General features: G+C 39.9%; 1 protein-coding gene across 3 annotated transcripts; it reads right to left on the bottom strand.

Annotated features, from left to right (window-relative positions):
- Positions 1-372: 372 nt before the first annotated feature.
- Positions 373-18,717, bottom strand: LOC6736876 (lachesin). 3 transcript variants are annotated; one of them, XM_039293335.2, is made up of 12 exons: positions 18,482-18,717; positions 13,223-13,666; positions 11,136-11,242; positions 9,647-9,851; positions 9,412-9,573; positions 9,044-9,172; positions 7,200-7,290; positions 6,559-6,642; positions 6,226-6,335; positions 5,082-5,144; positions 3,423-3,704; positions 373-3,363 (listed from the first exon to the last, which is right to left on the bottom strand). In XM_039293335.2, the coding sequence occupies exons 2-12, from the start codon at positions 13,335-13,337 to the stop codon at positions 3,302-3,304; spliced, it is 1,410 nt and encodes a 469-aa protein (XP_039149269.1). In that variant the 5' UTR covers positions 13,338-13,666; positions 18,482-18,717; the 3' UTR covers positions 373-3,301. The 3 variants fall into 3 exon arrangements, with proteins under 3 accessions (XP_039149269.1, XP_039149270.1, XP_016030520.1); XM_039293336.2 differs by having other exon boundaries at positions 18,536-18,717; XM_016170897.3 differs by having other exon boundaries at positions 18,541-18,717.
- Positions 18,718-20,041: the final 1,324 nt, after the last annotated feature.

Below are 20,041 nucleotides of genomic sequence, written 5' to 3'. Positions count from 1 at the left end.
AAATTTGTTTGCGTGACTCAAACAATTAGTAGACGCACACCGAGGTTTTGGCGGTCTGCCGGCTCCACACTTAGCGAAAAAGGGGCTAAGTAGACCGATGACAACAGGAACAAAGTCGTTGAAATATCCAAAAGGAAAAACATTTTCGGTGTACACGTACGTGTGTAATTTGGCGCTTTCGGTAAATAAACGCTTCCATTAACGTTCGTTTTTTTTTTGGTGGCGCGGATTGTTGAAAACAACCGCCAAATGTCAAACTACTAAAAGGAGGAAATTTGCATAAATACCAAACCAAAACCAGAGCCAACATTTATTTCCCCATGTAATTGAGAGCTAGAATTAAATGCAAATGGTTTAATGAAACAACGGTTATTTATGTTCATTTAGTTTGTTGGTTTTGTTCGGTTCGCTTTCTTTTTTGTATCAATCAACCTAAAGTTTTATTGTTTAATTATTATCGCTTAATTATGTAACTGCTTACAATGTAGTTTTATCAATCTTAATCGTAGATTTAATTAATTTACCATCATTTTGCGTTTCTTTCGAGATTTTTTTTTATACATAAGTTAGGCATTAATAATTCAGCTCAAATTTGGGTTGATAAGAACATAATATCCATTAAATATTATATTTAACTAAAGTTATTAAACATTGGTTTTGAACTAAGCCATCTCCTATAACGCAACAGTTATTTTGATCTTTAAATACCGAATATAACTAAGAAAAAGTCATAAAAACGGATATACATTGATTTCTGAAACTATACTTTTTAATAATAGTTTTATACGTATTTTACAAATTGCCAACCTCTTCATAGGAAAACACATCCGTTCTTGTTTATTACGCACGAAAAGCTATAAACATTTTACATATATTTCATTTGATGATCAGCTATTTTTTTTTTTAAATACAGGCAACAGACAATTTAATTACTTTGTATAGGCTATATAGTTTTTATATATAGGTTTTTTTTACTTCATTATATTACTTGCCAAATCAAGTACGTTGAACCTTACGAACTTTACACAAATCTCTTTTGGCTTTGTTAATTATGCCCAGAGTTTTTGACTAGTATGTTTGAAGTTATTTTCTGGCTGATTCAATTGTTGATTTTTTAAGTGAGTGTTTGATGCCTTAATTATTATTTCTCATATTTACACGCAACTAAAAGGGTCACAATGTATTTACAGCTACATTTGGTTATGGATATGACCTCAATTAAAAGGATTTATTTACAAACATAACTGAAATTTTAATTAGCGCAATTTACTAATTAAAAATAAAATGTGTGGCCAAATACGGCAAATATTTGACGAGCAATTTATTAAAGCCCCAAATAAACAATGCAAACTGTGTAGAAATTAGTTCATTATGCCTGACAATTTAAATAAATAATAAATGCACGGCAATATGCGACAACTGAAAAATATACGACTCCCTAAAGATTGTCACATATCCTTGGCCTGTTGGCTTTTGATCTGCATTTATAATGCTTAATTAGCCGCATTGTTGAAGTTAACTGCACTGGCGACCTTATTTTCCGGTGCCCGTCTCTGGGTAAAATTAAATAAAATGCATTAATTTTGTTATTGTCGAAGCGTCGACGCATACAGGACACAATGTTGATTATCAATATTTTCAACGCTGAATGCGCTTTTCTCCTTTTGGCATTAACAATGTTAATAAACGAAAGGGCAAGGCGCATGTGGATGCGGATGGAGAAAGCAGAATGGCAATTTCGCATGCGGTTTTCCATCGTTCATTATGTTTATGTCAATGCAAACTTTATGCAACACAAGTTGAATTATTAAAACCGTGCAACGGCGACGTTGGGGCATAAATACTGTAAATTGGCAGGGCTTTAACCTGCAACCCTCCGCATGTTTATACATATACATGGACACATATAGTACATACATACATACATACATGAACCTATATGCAAATGGGCCATATATCTTCTGGCCTTAATGTCATTTTTCTTTGCCACGTCGATGGCGCGGATGTCTGTCTCTGGATTGGCCATGGATCCTGGTTCCTGCTTCCTGGGATCCGGAATCCTTCTCACTCACTCCTTGGTCGATCCCGGGCATGAGTTATGGCCAATAAATTGGACATGTTAACTGTGTGTCATTGTGCGGGGCCAAGGGACCGCAGGCCACGCAATTTTATGCTGAAATTAATTGCAAGTATTTCGCGCGGAGAGGCAGCGCCAGAGGCGGAGAAGAACAGACAGCGAAAGGACACACATGGCAACGGGTCGTATGAGTAATAATATAATTAGCATGCACATTTATTAAAAAGTGATGGAAGTGCACAAAAGCCGCCGATGATGACGATGACGAGGGTTTCCTGGTTTCCGAAAGACCAGGAAACGGAATCAAGGTATTGCAAATTATTATTGCAAATTTTTTGTCGTCCCACTGACAGCGGGGAAACGGTTAAAATGAATGACATTTTCAAGGCGTTTAAATGTCGCTTGGCAACCAAATTCAGAGCTATCGATGGGCGAAAAGGAGGCGTGGCCTGGCCTGACATCCCGTCGACTTTTTTCTTCATTAAATAAATTGGAATTCTTTGCTGCAGTTGGGAAAAGGGGTGAAAACTTCGACACGGATTGAACGAATAAGTACGATTGCTGCTGATAATGGGACAAAAGAAAAGGTTTGAAAGTAACTAAAGGAGATTAAAAAGTGTCTTCAAAATTTAGATATGATATTAAGATAGGTTTAATTTGAAATAAATTTGTACAATTGCCATGTTGATATTGAATAGTTAAGCTTCAGTGTTTCTGTTTGGGATATGGCAAAAATAAAAATATTACAACTCAAGTAAATATGTTAAATGATTCTTGCTCTAGAAAAGCTTTGCTTTGGGCGCATTTTATAAATAATTTAATGGTTCGTTTTTGTGACAAGCAATTCATCTCAAGTCTTTTTTAACTCTAATATATGTGTATTGTACAATTCGATTTTCATACGGTTTTCATATGATCGTTAATTTATCTTAAGCTTCGAATTTCATAAGTTCTATACATACAATGAGCATTTTATTGTTCTGCAAAATACTTCTTCTTTTTCTTTAGGTTTTCAATTTTATTTAAATAATTTTACAAATTCCTATAGCTGTGAAGTGAGCCAAGTTTGAAGCAGTTTTGTTTGTTAATTATTATTATTGGATTTTTGATATACTTTCAGCTATGAAATATGATGATGTACCTAAGCTATTCCCCCGTTTTTCTAGACCCCCTTTGGCTGCATTTTCCAAATGCTTATTGATTAACTTAAACGACTTATTGATTTCAAAGCAGGGTCAAATAGATTCCAGAGCCGAACAGCAATGCTCTATGAAGCAGCAGGCCAGCTAAGAAAACAATGATTTACATGACGATTGTCACAGGCAAAGGACTTATCAGGACTTACCCACTGACGAGGCGGCGTACTCATTCGGTGGTCGTTCTGTGTAGAACGTGCTCTTGCCTATCGCCAAGGATCCTTTGGAGCCCATCGATGATAGACTATTTCCCGCCACTCCTCCTGGCAATGCCGAGGTCTGCATCGAGGAGGAGGACGAGGCCGCCGAAGAACTGCCTCCCGAAGATGACGAGGAGGCCGAGCCTGGATATAAATCGTTCTTCATGGCATATCCCACATCCGTTTGTAGGGATTTCGTTGTGTCGTTGCGTGATGAGGGTATGATATTGTCTGCAGATTACAAGTGGAATTATACATTTTAATAGGCAAGTATACAGTAGTCACTCGCTTAATTTAGCCAAACATTAACTTGAATTTCAAAATATCAATGTAAACTTGCACTTGCTAAAACTCTGTTCAGAAAGAAAAACATCCTTCTTAATATGCCTCGTGTCACACAAAATTAGTCTACAAAAAGTTTCAGCAGCCGGAAATCGACAAGAAGTTTTCGTTGCTGTCGTTTACTGTTTGTTCACTTGTGGGTCACTATTGGCTAGTAAAAGTTGTGGTCTCTTAAACAAAACTTAACCCCACGCCTGACATGGTTTTCAAGTTAAATTGCGTGGAAATCTTGGCTGCGATACAAAAAAATTTATATCGCCGCACAATGGAGCGAACCAACACACATGCGACTGCACGCACACACAAACAATAAGATCCTTTGTTGGCTGACTCCTGGATTAGGTTCCGTTGCATTGCTCGCGCGCTGCTTTGCCAGTCACTTTAAATAAAATATGCTTGGTCTTTTGCTCTGCTCTCCAGCTCCCTGCAGCTACCCAGCTCACGGGCTCAAAGTCTGCGGCAGTGTTTCAAATGTGTTTCCAACCTAATGCCCCCGAAAATCCTCCTCCGCCCCAGCATAATCCCGGGCATATTGCTTTGCCCCGAGCCAGAGGACGTGGACTTGGACATGGGACAGGGTATGGGTGCGGGAGTGGAAGTGGAAACGGGAAAAGGACACGGCCACGAGCCCGGACGGAGACTTGAAAGTGTGTGTACTTTTCTGCTCGACTTGAATTTCAACAGGAGCTACTGAAGAACACACGGAAAAAAGTTGCCTACATAAAGAAGAAAATAATAGGTCACTACTCATTTTTTTATTTAAGAATAATTTAAGCAATTTCTATTTTAAGGAAAATGGTAATATATTAATGTGAACATAAAAGTATAAATATTTTATTAAGCACTGAGGTAAGCTACAAATGCAAAAACCTTTTCTTCTCTTGTAAATGGAGCTGGAGAAAGGCGAAAAACCCCAGTCGCTGAAATAGTCAAAAGTGCTTTAGTTTATCTCTAGGTGGGCGTGTGCCACACACCCACTTCCTATCCCCAACCATACCCCTCCACAATCCCTCAGCGCCACCCTGTTTGTGGATCTGTCTGGCTTAGCTGCTACTTTCGCAGTTTTGTTTGTGGCTCGCCGTATCCTGTATCATGTATCCTTTCCTTTGTATGTGAGTGTGCGAGTGTGTGGTGTGACTTTCACGCTCAACGCTGAATGTGTTGAGCGCAAATACGAAGCATTCCACACCTGGGGGTGGGACACCTACCGCCCACCGCATTTTCCCCCCGATTTCCACACACTTTTCCGACTGATACTATACTTACTCTCCCTGGACTCGACGGTGGTGTGGGTGACCTGCTTGGATGGTGTGGATGGTAAAGGTATTTCTGCAAATGGAATTGAATAACATTGCATAATTAATAATTAGAAAGGCATTCAAGCAGCAGCAGCCCAGCGGCCAACGGCAAATATATAATAATAAACAAAATGGTTTTTCATTACATTATGCCAGCGGAATTAATGTAGGTTGCTGTGCGTTGGTTAAGTGTGTCAAGTGTGCGGGTTTTCCACAGGTAAGGTCAAACGCACAATTTCCTAGCTTCAGTGGTTGGCGATCTCGACACAAAGTGTGCATAAATTAAAGAAACTCAGCTTTTAGTTAAAAGCCTAGGGGTCTTTCAGTCATAAACATAATTAGGCTGCGAAGTCATAGCCGAAAAAATCTTACTAATTACTGGAAAATGAACTCTAAAATGTTCGGTTGCCCATTTCTCTCAGGAACAGCAGGAAAGGAAAATATCTGAAATCTAGCTACCAGCATTAATTGTTATTAAATTTAAACGATTGGCAATGAACCCCAAAGCAAAGGATATCAACGAAAAAGCCAAGATCAACGTGTTTCGGGGATAACCTTTGGGATAGAACAACTTTAGCATTTGCCATCTGCACAAGCCGAGCAGCAACTTGTAAACAGGAGAAAAGCCGAGAAAACAGGTAAAGTGCATAAAAAATAAATAAATAAATGCAGCCAGCGCACACGTATACATATACTATATGTTCGGGGGCGACTCCTTGGGCTGGCAAACGATACAAAGTCAAACAATTCCGAAATTCACCTTTATTTTCCGTTTACGTTTATGGTGAATGTGTCTCCGTGTGGCCACGGGGCACGAGGATGCCGGGCTGGGTGTGGAGGACATGGGGCAGATGGAGCCAGACAGCACCCACCAGCCACTAGCCACCACTCGTTTAGTTTTACGCTCCGGAGGACAACGTATAGTGCACATATACTCGTAGGGTCGTGTGGATTCAGGGTCTATAGGTAAAAGCTTTTGGCAAAATTGTGCCACAAAGGGCGAACGATATTGCATTGCTCGGGGTGAGTGTACGTGTGTCTGTGTGTCTGTGTGCCTGTGTGTATATTTGCCGTAACTAGTGCACTTAAGTCACCAATACACATGCACTTACCGTAAACACGTATGGAGCCTTCCGTTTCCCCCAGCGAGTTCTTCGAGATGCATCGATAGTTGCCAAAGTCACCATATTGTAGGTTTCTTATCGTCAGCTTCATGTGGGCACTGCAAGAAGGATATGTTAAGCTTAAGGATATATCCATGGAGCAGCTTATCTCCCCGACATTCCGAAAGGGGGGCTAAAGCATTTGCACTTGCACCTGACCCCCAAAAGAAAGGCAAGTGCAAATGGTTGATAAATATTTAAGAACACAATTTTCGATGTAGTTTGTATGTATGTAGTTCGTTTGTATATTCCTTATTCTGTTTTTGTCCAAAAGTGACTTACCGATAGGAGTTCTCCGTGTAGTCGGTTTTATACTTTTTGCTCGGCAACACCATCACCGAATTGTATACCCAATAGATAATGGCTCTGCGGGGGAGGAAAAAAACATTTCGAATCGAATGTAAACGAATATCTGCACACATGCACACGAAAAGGAGGAAACTAATCAAATTCGCAAATGAAAGTAAATATTTTAACAAAATCAAAGGCAAATCGAATGAACAAAATTCAACAGAGACACATCGACGACCTGAAATATCAACAGATTCACACATTCATCTGCAATCAGGTGCAATGTAAAATTAGTTTAATCCCATTAAAATAATGTGGATGTAACTAAAAATGTAAATCTTAAAAAATTGCTTTTAAAAGAGATATTGCAATTTATGAGGCTTGAAGCTTTCGAATTTTATTGGTTTATTCAGTTTAAGAAAATAAAAACTTTGATAACTTTCGTTATTAAATCGTTTTAAAGGCTTTCATACAAAAGGTAATATCATTAAACAAAAATTCTTGAATAGACTAGATGCAACAGAAAATCCCAAATAAACCTGGAATTAAGCTAAAATACGTGTTACACGAATATGAAAAGAAATAAATATAAAAAACTAAGAGCAAAAGGAAAGCAATACGAGGAGACTCACTTGGGATGCGCCTCCGTGTGGCAATCGATGGTTACATCTGTGCCGGATGGGGCGCCAACAAGTTGATTCGGCACCCAAATCATTGGCGAGACTGTGGAAATAGAGGGATGGAAACGGAAAAACAGGTTGATATGGAACGTTAGCAAATGTAAATGGCATTTTCCCTGGGGGAAAACTCAGGTGCTACGAAGGCTGGGAAAGTGCCGCTGCAAAGCACGCATAAGCGCCAGAATTACGCCTGTTCAACATTTTGTGCCTGCTCTTCTTTTTTTCTTTGCTATGCGCCAGCTTAAAATGAAAGTGCAATGACAAAGCTGGAAACTTGGACGAGAAATACAATATGGCTAAGACAACACGTCAGTGAAATGAGGGTACTAGAAAAATAGATTAAGTTTTGCAGGAAGTACGTGCTGCGGATGAAGAGATGTCCAGACCAAAAGAAAATTTGTATCCGTATTGTATATATTCTTGCAGCATCTACCCCTTTCTCAACTTAATTGCAAATATCTCTTATGACTTCTAAGCGCTCTTTCAAAAGATTTTATACTTCTGAAGTTTCTCGAAAATAGCGTGTCGTCTAACCGTTTTCAATGATTCACCTAATCATACCTCTTAAGTCCAAGTATTTTCAGCATATTTAGCTTCCATTTTATTTAACACGAAATATGTTGATATTTTTTTAAGCTAACCTCAATGGGCAAAGCCAACGTGAAACCGAAACCGAAACCCCCTTTTTCAAACGTGCAACAAAAATGAGAGAAGCAGCAAGCTAGTCGGAAATTTTAGACGCTCCTGACAATGCCTACACCTGCAATATGAGGATTTCTGCTCGTTTTCAGGTGCCCCGCCCCCTTTTTTCACGCCCCCTTGGCTCAGCCACGCACAAAACCGTTCATAATAAAATAGAGAGAAAAATACACACACACACACGGCGAAACAGAAAAACGCCGTCAAAGTCATACGTGCAACGCCGCCAAGTGACTTTATTGCAGGTACGTGACGTGAATTATTGTCAAGGGGGGTGCAGATTGTTGGACCAGGGGCGTAGTTAGAGGGGGAAAGGGGGCCGATGGCTGGCTGAAACTCGTTAGGATTAACAAGCGTTTACTGGCGCACGGCGTGCAATGGCAACCTAGCTTTTACGCCCAGCTACAGGACACCATGTCTGCCGTTCAAAGGATACTGGCAAAATATATAGAAAAAATCTGAAATTATTTTAAAAGTTTTTCAAAACTTTTAAAATTTCTTTTATCAGTTTTTCTTGGATTTATATATGGCCAACATTGAAATTTAATATGTTTTACCCTTTTCCTTCATGCTCTATTGGTTTTAATATTTTTAGAATTTTCGCTCAGTGTATTCTATACATGTATCCGTTGTTATATATCCAGCTGCATTAGATGGCGCCAGCTTAGCCGCGTTTGTCACTCATTGCCGGAGCAACGAGCGTGCAGTTAAATTGATGAGAAGCAGGTACAACCAGGAGGCGATGCGCGGCTCCATGAAGGAATATGGCACGAAAACCAGATACCCAGGATGGTTGTGTGTTTGGTTGGCAGGATGCCTGGATGGATGCCAGTAAGCCGGGATGGTCGGATAGATAGATAGATAGATAGGTAGGTAGATAGATAGATGGATAGCCTGGTTGGATGAATGGCCTCCTCGCGTTCCGGTAAGTGCGCGCGCGTGTTTCAACTAAACTGACAAAGGCAGCCAACTACGAGTCTAATATAATATGTACCCTTCCCAAGGATTTCCCCCTCGATTGGTGCCGCTTTCATTCCTCATTTAGTCGAGTTCCCCCACACGCCCACGCCCACGCCCACCAGTAATCGAATACTCACACTCCACGTCCAGAATGATGCGCTTGGACACCGATGGCGGTACTCCATTGGTGGCGATGCACAAATAGGCGCCCATTTCATTGCGACTCACTTTGGTTAGCGGCAGGACATCAGCATCGTACACGAGAACTGTTGTTTGCGATGGGCGATTTTGGGGCGGCAGGTGAATAACCGATACATGAAAATAAACGTGTTGAAAGCATTGTGAATTTCAATTCGAAATGGTTAGGGTTATTCAGGAGGCGACTTAAACTCCCGGTTGAAAATGCGTTGCTTTTAAGTCATGCCAAAAATGATGCTCTTTTCAAAAGCATACTTTCAGACACTCACTTTTTTTTACCTTTTTACTATCTACGTATCACACATACCTTTCTTCTTCTTTTCGACGGCAATTTCCTCTCCATCCTCGCGCCGCCAAATGATTTTTGGGGCCGGGAAGCCATCGGCCCGGCACGTCATGTTGATATTTTGATTTTCACGCACCGCCACCGACGACGGCGTACTCTCAATGTCCAAAATATTTGGGGGCACTGCGGGACGGGTGCAATCCGAATCAGAGCTAGTTGATTAAGCGGCATGGAAAGTGGATGTGGGGATACTTACCGACCACCTGTAGGTAGCCCACTTGGCTAATCATCGGGTTGGTGTTGACCTGGCACATATAGTAGCCGCGATCGTCCTGATGAGCCTGATTCACGTGCAGCAGCCACGTGTTGTCCGTGTAGGTGATGCTATATCTCGGTATCCTCGATATCACATGCCGGTGGATGGTCAGTATCATTTGCCTGTCTATGTGAATCCAGGCCACCTGCAAAGTGTGCATAGTTTTCAAGCTTAACTCGCATTATTCGATCAATTTTTCAACTAATGTCGAGAGACCTCGGGGCGTTCTTTAAAGAGCCAGCCATCCATACTCCAAATGTGATTGCCGGCTAAACACATGTGGAGACCCTGCCATTATAAATGAACGTCATGTTGTGACGCAGGACCCCAGGATAAAGCCAGCCTGACAGCTGTTTCCGCATTTTTAATACACTTTTTGCTCCTTCTGTTCGCACTTTCTTTGGACTTTGCTCTGCCTTTGCAGCAGAAGACATGTTACACTGAGAAATATAAATTTTCCAAGGCAATGAAATCGTGGAAATCTAATTCGAGATAGGTGCCAGTGATAACCTTAGTTCTAGATATTGATAGAATTCCCCAGGATTTACTAATTTTCTATACTGCCCCATAAACCCCTTCATTTTTGAACATTTTGCTTGTATTTACTTTCTAACATCTTTTCTTACTCTGTGATGGAGACGAACTCTTTCTGGTGGAAGGACTTTCCCAGCCTTGAGTTAGCAGCAAACTTTTCAAATTTGCCCCCAGCACCAGCACTGACAGCAATGAGTTTCCCGCTTTACTGTCCTCGGCCATTTTCCTCATGTCCAGGCCAATGTTGACAAAAGTCCAATAAGGGGCAAGGAGCAAGGACTCGTGTCCTAGCTAGGCCCCGGTGGTCCTGGCGACAGTGTTTTATATGAAGTTGATATGGCGAGTAAATATTTGTGATTTGTTATGAGCTCGCTGTGTGCCAGCAGCTGAGGGAGATAAATGATAAGTGATTTTCTAGCCATTTTGTTTGGTCGAGAGAGCATCAGAGGTCCTTCGTCCTGGCCAGAGTGTATCCGTAGCTTAATGTGGATTAGATGCATATATGCATGCAGCGCCGACCAGAGCTCATAAATTGTGTCTCCGGGCAAACAAAACTTCGACTTGCTAATGACAGCAGAAAGTCATCGATAGCAAGCTCAGAATTTCCATTGTATTGCCGGGTAATATTTTGATAGGTCTGTTTTTATCTTTAGCTGTCAATTGAGTGCCAGAGAAGTCTGTCATTCTGCCTGCCTGTTAGTCAGTTATTCGGTCAGTCAATCGCCTGGGTCCTTGTGCAATTTGTGAAATTGATTTTTGACACTGTCCGTCTCGCTGGCAAACCCCTTCATCAACGGGCCGAGGCTCGACCATGGAGCTCAGTTTACGCACGATTTATGACAGTTTCCCCGGGGCTTTCCCTACCCGGAATTTCCACTTTCTACCCGTTACTCACCTTGTAGCCACCCAAATGCTCCACAACGCAGGGCAGATTGGCATCTCGACCCACAGCAACGGTGACGTTTGGTATCGGCTGCGCAAAACGTGGCTCATCCATCATGACTGCAAGTGAAAAGTGGCGGCGAAAGTGGGTTAGTTAATGAGAGAAGGAGTCAACTGGGAAACCCAATTCTGCGCCTGGCCAAGGAAATACTGCTCAGCTCCGTTCAGATGAGTAACGGCTTTAATAATGCTCGAATTACAATTGCTGCGAATTTCTGGTACGTAATTAAAGGCTTTGAAAAACTCTTATCGCGTAAAATTACTTAAACAGGATTGGAATAAATTATAAAGCATTTCCTTGTTATCAATTTAAAAGGCTATCCCTTTGTATAAAACAGAATGAATAAGGAATCATATTTTGTATTATTACTATCTCAAACTATAATATGTTAAACTACAGCCAAAGTTTGATGAACAAAAATTAAACACAATAAATATCAAAGCAAATTATTCTTTAGTATAGTTCTGCACCAAGCTCGTTTTAAGTTTTTTACTAAAGTCGCAAGATGAACATTTTTTGCCAAAAATAGTTTCTGCAAAATTCTTAAGTACGTATGAATAATTTGTGGGCAGGACCGACTCGAAGCCCCATTTCTCGCCATGGCAACCATAACGAAGTCATTAAAGCCCAGCGGAGTACGCCGGGTAATAAAAATAAAGAAGTGCAAATGTTGATGGAGGAGCAATAGCAGCTGTTGCCGGAAATCCCTGACCCACAGGCCAAATATAATCAACAGCAGCTACAGTGGCAACGGCAACCGCAGCGTCATTATGAAATAATTAAACAAAGCAATTTTTTATCTGGCGGGGGGCAGTGGGGAGTGCAATGGGAAAGTGGCATGTTGGCGGGCGGTGGGGCAAAGTGGCAGCACGTAGCTGCTGCCTGTTGAGGCTGCCTGATGCCACTTTTGTCTCCGTTTTCCTTTTCTATGCATTCAGCTCGTGTTCGTGCCGCTGTCTTTGCCGCGGAAGTGCTGCACAAAAAGCGAAAATAATATAAATACTACCGCACTTCGAACAACGAATATGAAATACCTGACTAATGGATAAAATTAGGCAAATTATTTAAAAATAAATTTATTTAAATGCAAACTGGAAATAGTTTACTCTTAGGGAATTGCATCCAATCTTTGAAAATGTGGTAAACAATAATATTTACACACCTTTATTATATTAAAATTAATGAGCTATTTCTTGAGTTGTTATATACCCAAAAAATATCATTCAAGGAATAGAATCCCCCAAATGTATCATTCCAAAGACATTCCCCTGTCGAATTGCAATATGCCCATGTACACTACCAGTGTCGGATATAAAAACATGGTCTACCTCCTGGCCAAGTTGATGGCGCCGTGTTGCCGTGTTATCTGCATCATGCAGTCGAGGCACGGCCCCCTGCGCCCCAAACTTCCTGCCACGCCCCTTTTGGCCGGTAGGCAGGAGCATTGCAACTGTATCACGGTTCACGGCTTTCACCTGCGTTCGGTCCGGAGTTTTGGGCTCTCTCTGCGAGGACCAGCGCGTTGCCAACGTTTTGAGGTCTCATTTTCTTAATTAAATTATGGCCAGATCTGACAGTTTCAACATGGGGAACAACACGTATTCGGTGGCGGAAATGTGAGCATATGGAAATGCTTATTAAGGGGTATTAAACGAGAGAGAGAGAGAGTGGCCAAGGAAATGCTTTCGTATGGAAAATCCAATCATTTAATGTTCTCATTTGGCTTGAAGAACCACAATGTTTTATATATTTTTTTCTATTGCAAAAGGAATTAAAAAATAAATAAAATATATGAAAAATAGTAAAGTGCATATGCATTCAAAAAGCAATATGAAATTAATCAATATAAATCCCTGTTGAATACAATGAAAGTGAAAAATGTGTGAAATGTTTTAACACAAACTAATACCAGCATTAACAAGCTTAAATTTTGTTATTTATTTAAAGCTTGTGTTGAATAAGTTCAGCGTTATTCATCTGGCTCAACCATTTGATCAAACTCTAAATCAATAAATTATAAAATTTATGTGTGTGCTTACCGTGCGTCACCAGATTTGTCATGTAGATGAGTAACATAATCCGTCGATTTGTGAAGCGACTGGGAAATATATTCAATGCTATCAACAGCAATTTAACTACCGTTAGAATAAACATTTTGTTGTATTCGTTGTTTTGCTTTTCTGCGTTTAATTTTATCTATGTCTGGTGCTATAAAATATTTGTTGAATTATTTACACTATAGTTGTTAATTTTTGCACAGCATTTTTATTTGCACTCCGTATTCTTTTCGATTCCTATTTTTATTTGGTTAAAACATTTATTTGATTTGCGTAATTTAATTTGCACACACAAGTGCACACTTTGGCAATTCAAATTTCATTTAGCGTAAAGCTTTAAAAATCGCTTAATTCACTTGACGCGCCGAATGGCATTTGCCCATGGTTTCTGTTGTTATTGTTGTGTTTCCGCGGCTGTTGTTTTTCCTGTAAATGAAACAATGAAAATGAAATAATAAAAATGCAGCCCACACACATGGAGAAAGGCGGAAAAAGGGGGCGGAGAAATGGCCACAGAGGAGCGCCGATTCCAGGGGATTATGGCATTTATTATTATTATGCCAGTCGTCCTGCTATTCGGCATTCCACACCCCCTTCCCGTTTCGCCTTTGTTGCCCAGGCTTTTCAATGTTGTATGTGGACAACAAGTTTTCCCAGCCGAAATTAAATGATCGAAGTCAGGAATACTCTGCTGTAATTTCTTCCTTCTACATTTAAAATATTTTTTTAAAAATAATTATGATTTTTAAAGGTATTACTTTCGTTGTAATTACCAATTCAATTGGTAAACTTCAATTAATAATATTCCATTGCTTCATTTTCTACGCTTAAATTAAATATGAAATATTGAAGTGAAAATTCACGACCTGTGTAATTATTTTTATCGAAGAATTTAAAAGATCTGTGACTGGGAATTCTTTCGAGCGATTCCCAGGAACCGTAGCATATTTCAAATAGCAATCATGATACCCATTTTAGTGGTCGGGGAACAATGGGCGTTCGCAATGCAGGTTGCTTTTCATTACGAGGGAAATGGGAAATCCCCCAGCAATGAAGGGGGTTATGACTGGTTGCTTGTTTGGCCGTTGGTTGTTTTCGGCTCTCGGCTTTCGGTTTGCCAAGTTCATTTGGCCACCTCTCGCCCTCGCCGTCGCCACGCCCACTGCCAATGCAACATTTATTATTAATAGCACTTTATTCCGGTCAGTCGAGGTTCATGCGCGAATGTGCCACGTTTGAATGCGTTCCATTGATGTTACTATTTTATGGCCCCAGAAATGCGTTCTACTGCGATGGATGGCCGGCAGTAACGGCTGTGTCATTGCAACAGTTACTTTTACGGTCGACGTCATGGTGACCGCTGATTTCTGGTGTAACTGGTGTTACCAGGACTATATGACGACATATCCATTGCACTTCAATTGCCTTTGTTGCGTTTTTACACTTTACCGTAGGAGAAAAATACTCTTGGAAAAGTTGTAATAACTTGTGCACCGAACTCGTATTTAGGTAGTTTTATAAAAAATGTATAAAATTAATAAAATTATGCTGAGATAATCCAGTTATATCTAAATATTTATATAATGTATCTTAGAAGTTTTAATTTAAATTGACACACATTCTGCTTAAAGTTTTGTATGCAATTGTAGGGCAACTTTTACAGGATATGCCAAAGTTTCCCATGAACCCATCAGAGTTTGTGTCTCGCTTTTCCATCGAAATGCGTTTCAACCGACTGGTTAGGCTGACAATTCTGCTGCACTCCTCTGACTTGGTACCGAACAATTTCGCGAAATGAAATATGAATGAACATTCCATATCAGCTTCCTGCATTGCCAGACTCATCCTGACTTCCTGCCCATCCTGGCCACTCCGCACCAGCGACTGAGATTCAGTTGATCCACTTACTCAACTCAACTGAGTTGGCGCTTCAATATATAAATATTTGATACTGCCAAAAATAAAAATCTGTTTCTGCTGCGATATTTGGTAGTTTTTCATTCGTTGTCTGACAAACGATTTAAATATTAATGTACATGCATTTATTAATTTCGATTTTTTGCTACACATATGCATGCTGTGAAACTATTCGGAAATAGTTACAGCAATGCGAGTTTTTATGCATTTAGTTAAATGATTGATAAACAAATTGAAAGTTTTTATGAAACTATTGGAATGGAATTATAGAATTTTAATTAAATTAATTTTGCCGTGCTTACAAATATTTCGTTGTAATTGATTTGATACATTTATTTGGAGGTTAGACGGTCAAATATAATATATAATTAATATTTTTTTATGAGGCACATAATTACTACAAGTGCTAATGATTAAAAAAGGAAATGAAAAAATAATTAGAGAATTCATTTCAATTATTATTATAATAATTACACACTTGCTTCCACTTCCATTTTAATTAAATAACAAAAATAACCCGACAGGCGTAAAAATCAATTTAAATGACCCAGAAATCGCTGCCAGATCATTAACATATGTCACCAGCAAAGGACACAAAAACCAAAATCATACGCACTGTGCGTGTGAGGGGGCGTGTCCTTCTGGCCTGCATGTGTGTGTGTGAATCAGACGAAATGGGCGTTTTGCTTTGGTTTTTGACATTTTATTGCGGACAACATTGTTTAGCTGGTCCGATCCCCGTTCGCCTGGGCTTGAAGTAATTAGGTTGAAATTACAAATTATGGGGTCCATGTAGCAGATTATAACGACAGAGTTCGAAAAACGGCTGAAAGGGAAATGACCATGACTGGTTTCACTGGGGGAAAATTACGACAGAAAATCATTTGTGGCGGGGGGTAAAACAAATGTTTGAAATTTTTTGCCCTCCTATTTCCGGCCCTTTTTCAAACGGACAACAAACAGCAAAAGCACCAGCAGCAGCAGCCAAACCGAAGAGAGCTCGTTAAAAAGCACTTAGGGGCAAAAATCAGGGACGGAGGCAGTTGGGTAATTATGATGCAATCAGTACGCCAGAAGTCCACTTTTAGGCCAGAGCGCAATCACAACTTAACAAGCTCGACATGTATAAATTGTAGCTAACCAAGGTTTCCGCTCGCGCAACTCGAAGAAAGCCTTTTACTCGGCGAATTCCACAGTTTGTGACAAGTGAAACTTTCCGTTCGCCAAAGAGAACTGTATAAAAGCTGAAAGCGGGAAAAACCCAAACGAAAAGCCCGTAGCGAGCCAAGACAAACCATAAAAGACAGCCTCAACTGCACACTCAAGTTGAAATACAATGTAAATTATGCTCGGAGGTAGCAGAAGAAATGCCATTCATGGCTGTCATCTCCTTTAGACCCTCTCTTTCTGCCCATTCAGGCTGTCTCTTTCTGCGACAGGAGAATCGTCGGCCAGGCAGCTGAGCAATTCCTGCAGATCTGACAGCCAGCGCAAATGGAATTGTTTGCAGATGCCTGAATGTGAATACACTACACCGCCAATTTAGCATTCAAAAAATATTTAAAATGAAATAAAAATTAAATAATATTTTAAAACAATTTTCAAAATATATATGTCTCTCAAATTTAACAATTTTAAGTTCTTTAAAAAACTGTATTGTCTCTTTCAATTGTACAAATCTTTCACCAATTTCTTATTAAAAATCTATTTTTTAATAATTTTTGTAAGTGCACGCTTTAAAATGTCATAGAGTGCAGCTGCGAAATGCATTGAAATTCGTTTTCGTTCCGCTGCCATGAATACTTCACGTCCACCCACGACATTTGCTACCAAGAAATCTTTTCCTTTATTTCCTTTTTAATACCACAAACAAACTAAACAAAAACAAAAAAAAAAAAGATGCGCAGAAAACGATTTGATAATTTTACATTCATTGTGTGCAGCCTGGGAGTGCTAATTAGTAAATGTTCCTGTTTTCCCCCCATTATCCTTTGTGTGAGCTGAGGGAAAAATAACAATCTAGTAGGGAGAGCCCCGAGCAGTTAATGAGCTTGAGGCGAAAACATAGAAGCACACATTTTCCTGTGGTCCATTTGGGTAACTAAATAGCTTATGGTTAGTTTCCGCGAATTTTAAGATTGCCTTTTGAGTTGAAAGCATTTTGGCTCATTAAAAATGGCTCATGTTTGAATTTTTTTCAACTTTTAAATTAGCTGGAGGCATTATAAACTTATATTGATTTTGAAATTTTGATAATTTTTTCTGCATTTTTCAACAGTTGTAAAAGTTAAAATCTAGTAATGTTCCTTGAGTGCAATCAACTTCAACTGACAGTTCTGTTCCACGCACCCTTTGCGATCGTCTGATTCAATGGCTTTAATGTATTCAAGTGTTTAACAAGCAAATTTATGAGCTCTTCACCGCCTTTATCCGTTTTCTTTTATAACTTTCCAAGTGAACCCAATTAGAGTTCATTTCTTGGCAAATTGCTTCGTCTGGCAGCGATTACATTTCAGATTTCCGACCTGTCAATCTCTGGAGCAAAGCGAGCTCTTTGAGATGCAAAAAACAATTGATTTATTAATGCACTCGATGGCAATAACATGGCGCTCCTTGTTATCCGCACTTTTCCCGAGCCCAGTGCACTGAACCAGAAAGATGATGATGTTTGAATAACGAGGCAAATGATGGAAATAGACGAACCAAAAATAAAGGCAGACTATAAAAATGCTGGATAACCAGGAGCCGAATGCCGTGAGACTTGAGTTTGCTCTTAGTTGCCGGCTTGAGGAGTAATTCCTTTACAAGCTGAAGGATATTAAAAACAAGAGAGGAAGGACTTGTGCTGCAGCAGGACTTGTGCTGGGAGCAGCAGGGAGAATGTTGCATAAACTTAACATAAATAATGGAAGCAATATTTCAGCTGCAGGAGCCATGGGGCAGGATCCAGATCCTGCAGGAGCAAGAGCGAGAAACAGAACCGAGCAGAACCCAGTATCCAGTACCCAGGGCCCTGAGCCCAAGTAGCAACAAATGAAGTTTGGATGACTTGCAGCGCCGGCTGATTGCCGTGAAATTTATGTGGCACAGGGCTGAGTGAGCAAGCGTCTCTCGTCTTGAGCTTCAGCTGTATTTTTAATGAATTTTCCCCCGAATGCAAATTGCTGAAAAAAAAGGTAATGGTAGGGAAAACTCCGCGTTCTCATTTGCTATTTTCCGGCTTCAGTTGCATTCAGGTAAAGCGAAATTTTAACGATCCAACCGCAAAATTTATTGTCGCCTGCTGTTGCGGCACGAATTATTTTTATGGCCAACCGCACTCACACAAGATTTATTTTGATTGTTACACACATTGGTGGTTAATTGAATTCAAATTACTTTACTTTGTATGTTTAGGTATAAGCACTTTTTTACGAGCGAGTAATTTGTAATTAACTCTTTTTTAACTGTGATTAAATGATGATTAATTTGTAGTGTTTTATTGAGAATTTTCGATTGCGATGGAAACTCGAGGGCTGACTTCTACTTCCGGAGCAGGTTCGAGTCAAACTGAATTCAAATCGTGCCGCTCAATGGTTCGCTTCATTGGCAAAAGCAGGAAAAAAGGCTTCGGGTTTCCGAAAACCGAAGTTTCCCATTCGTATTAACTCGCTTGGGACTTCGTGTGTGAGTATTGCCAAAGTTTCGTCAAGTTTCGAAAACGTTTTCGGCGCAGGCGTCGTTGTTTTTCGAACGAAACACGTGCTCGGCTTTTGCTGAGAAAGAAATTCAAGGAGAAAACGGAAGCCAAATCAAAACAACATTTTGCGCCCTTTTTTTATATCAGTATATCCCCCGACTTGGGCTCTTTGGGACAAAAATGTGGGTGAAAAGAGCGGAAGAAGTACAACAGCAGTTACAACAACTCGCAAGCAACGCATAAATCTCATTGGCCAAGAATGTGTAAGCCAAAATTAAATCCAACGAGCGAACCGGCAAATGCTGTTCCCTCGTTTGGTTTACGCTGCGGTTTTAGGCCTCCATAAGGGTTGACTTGAACTTGAATGGGTATTTATGTGGGGATTGGGTTTGCTTTTAGCCTGGCAAAGGTAAAACATAGGTAAAGCAGGTGATTAGAAAGGGAATAAAATATTAGTACGAAATTTAAAGTGCTAGCTAAGTTTTTACCCCTAAAAATTTAGGTATAACAGTTGGTTTTGTCATTTATAAGAGATATTACACTTTTTTCAAATATTTAATTACTCTTTCCTTATAACAGCAAATATGAAAATATATGTAAAGAAACATCCATTTATGTGCACTGCAATCCGGTCGCGTTATGCTGTGAAACCTAAAGAGAATAATACATTATGTTACCAAATATGTATAAGATAATGACTGTTACTAAACTCGTACTAAACGTACGACACGATGCCCATGACAACAGAATCTGAATTTGCATTTGGTTTTGCTCGTGCAATCATAACGCACAAGCGAACTCACAAATACGCACTGACTATGGAGGCAGAACCTTACGCAATCTTTAGCCAAGGGAAATATACTATTTTGCCTTCTTATCTCGGGACCTCTTACGAGGAAGACCCACTGATTTCTTAAGTTTTAATGCAAAATCTTGCTTTGATATCCGCTGGTTCCGAGAGTTAGCTGTTGAAGTTGTTGCTTTTCCGGTATTGTTGTACCCATTCCCTTTTCCACAATTGTGTCGGAAATCCAAGTTGATGTTTTCTTTATAAGTTCTCAAGTAAACAAGGGGCCCACTTCCTTTATGCCAGGACCACCGCAGTGAAGGCCAGCTTTGCTAAGGCTAAGTTGGATTTCAGGAAGTGCGCTCTTATACCAGGAATTTGTTTTGTTTTCGGCATATTACAATCTTGTTTGCTTTAC

This window comes from Drosophila simulans, chromosome 3L (genome assembly GCF_016746395.2).
Source record: "Drosophila simulans strain w501 chromosome 3L, Prin_Dsim_3.1, whole genome shotgun sequence".
In the NCBI taxonomy this organism is placed as follows: domain Eukaryota; kingdom Metazoa; phylum Arthropoda; class Insecta; order Diptera; family Drosophilidae; genus Drosophila; species Drosophila simulans.
Note: the sequence above shows the minus strand (reverse complement) of the source record. Positions and strands in the feature narration are given on the sequence as shown.

Excerpts from the sequence above, each read along its gene's own strand:
- LOC6736876 (XM_039293335.2), bottom strand. The coding sequence starts at position 13,337 with ATGTTTATTCTAACGGTAGTTAAATTGCTGTTGATAGCATTGAATATA. Across the intron at positions 9,173-9,411 it reads CGTCGAAAAGAAGAAGAAAG|TTCTCGTGTACGATGCTGAT; the intron begins GTATGTGTGATA and ends CGCAAACAACAG. Across the intron at positions 3,705-5,081 it reads CACCGTCGAGTCCAGGGAGA|ACAATATCATACCCTCATCA; the intron begins GTAAGTATAGTA and ends TGTAATCTGCAG.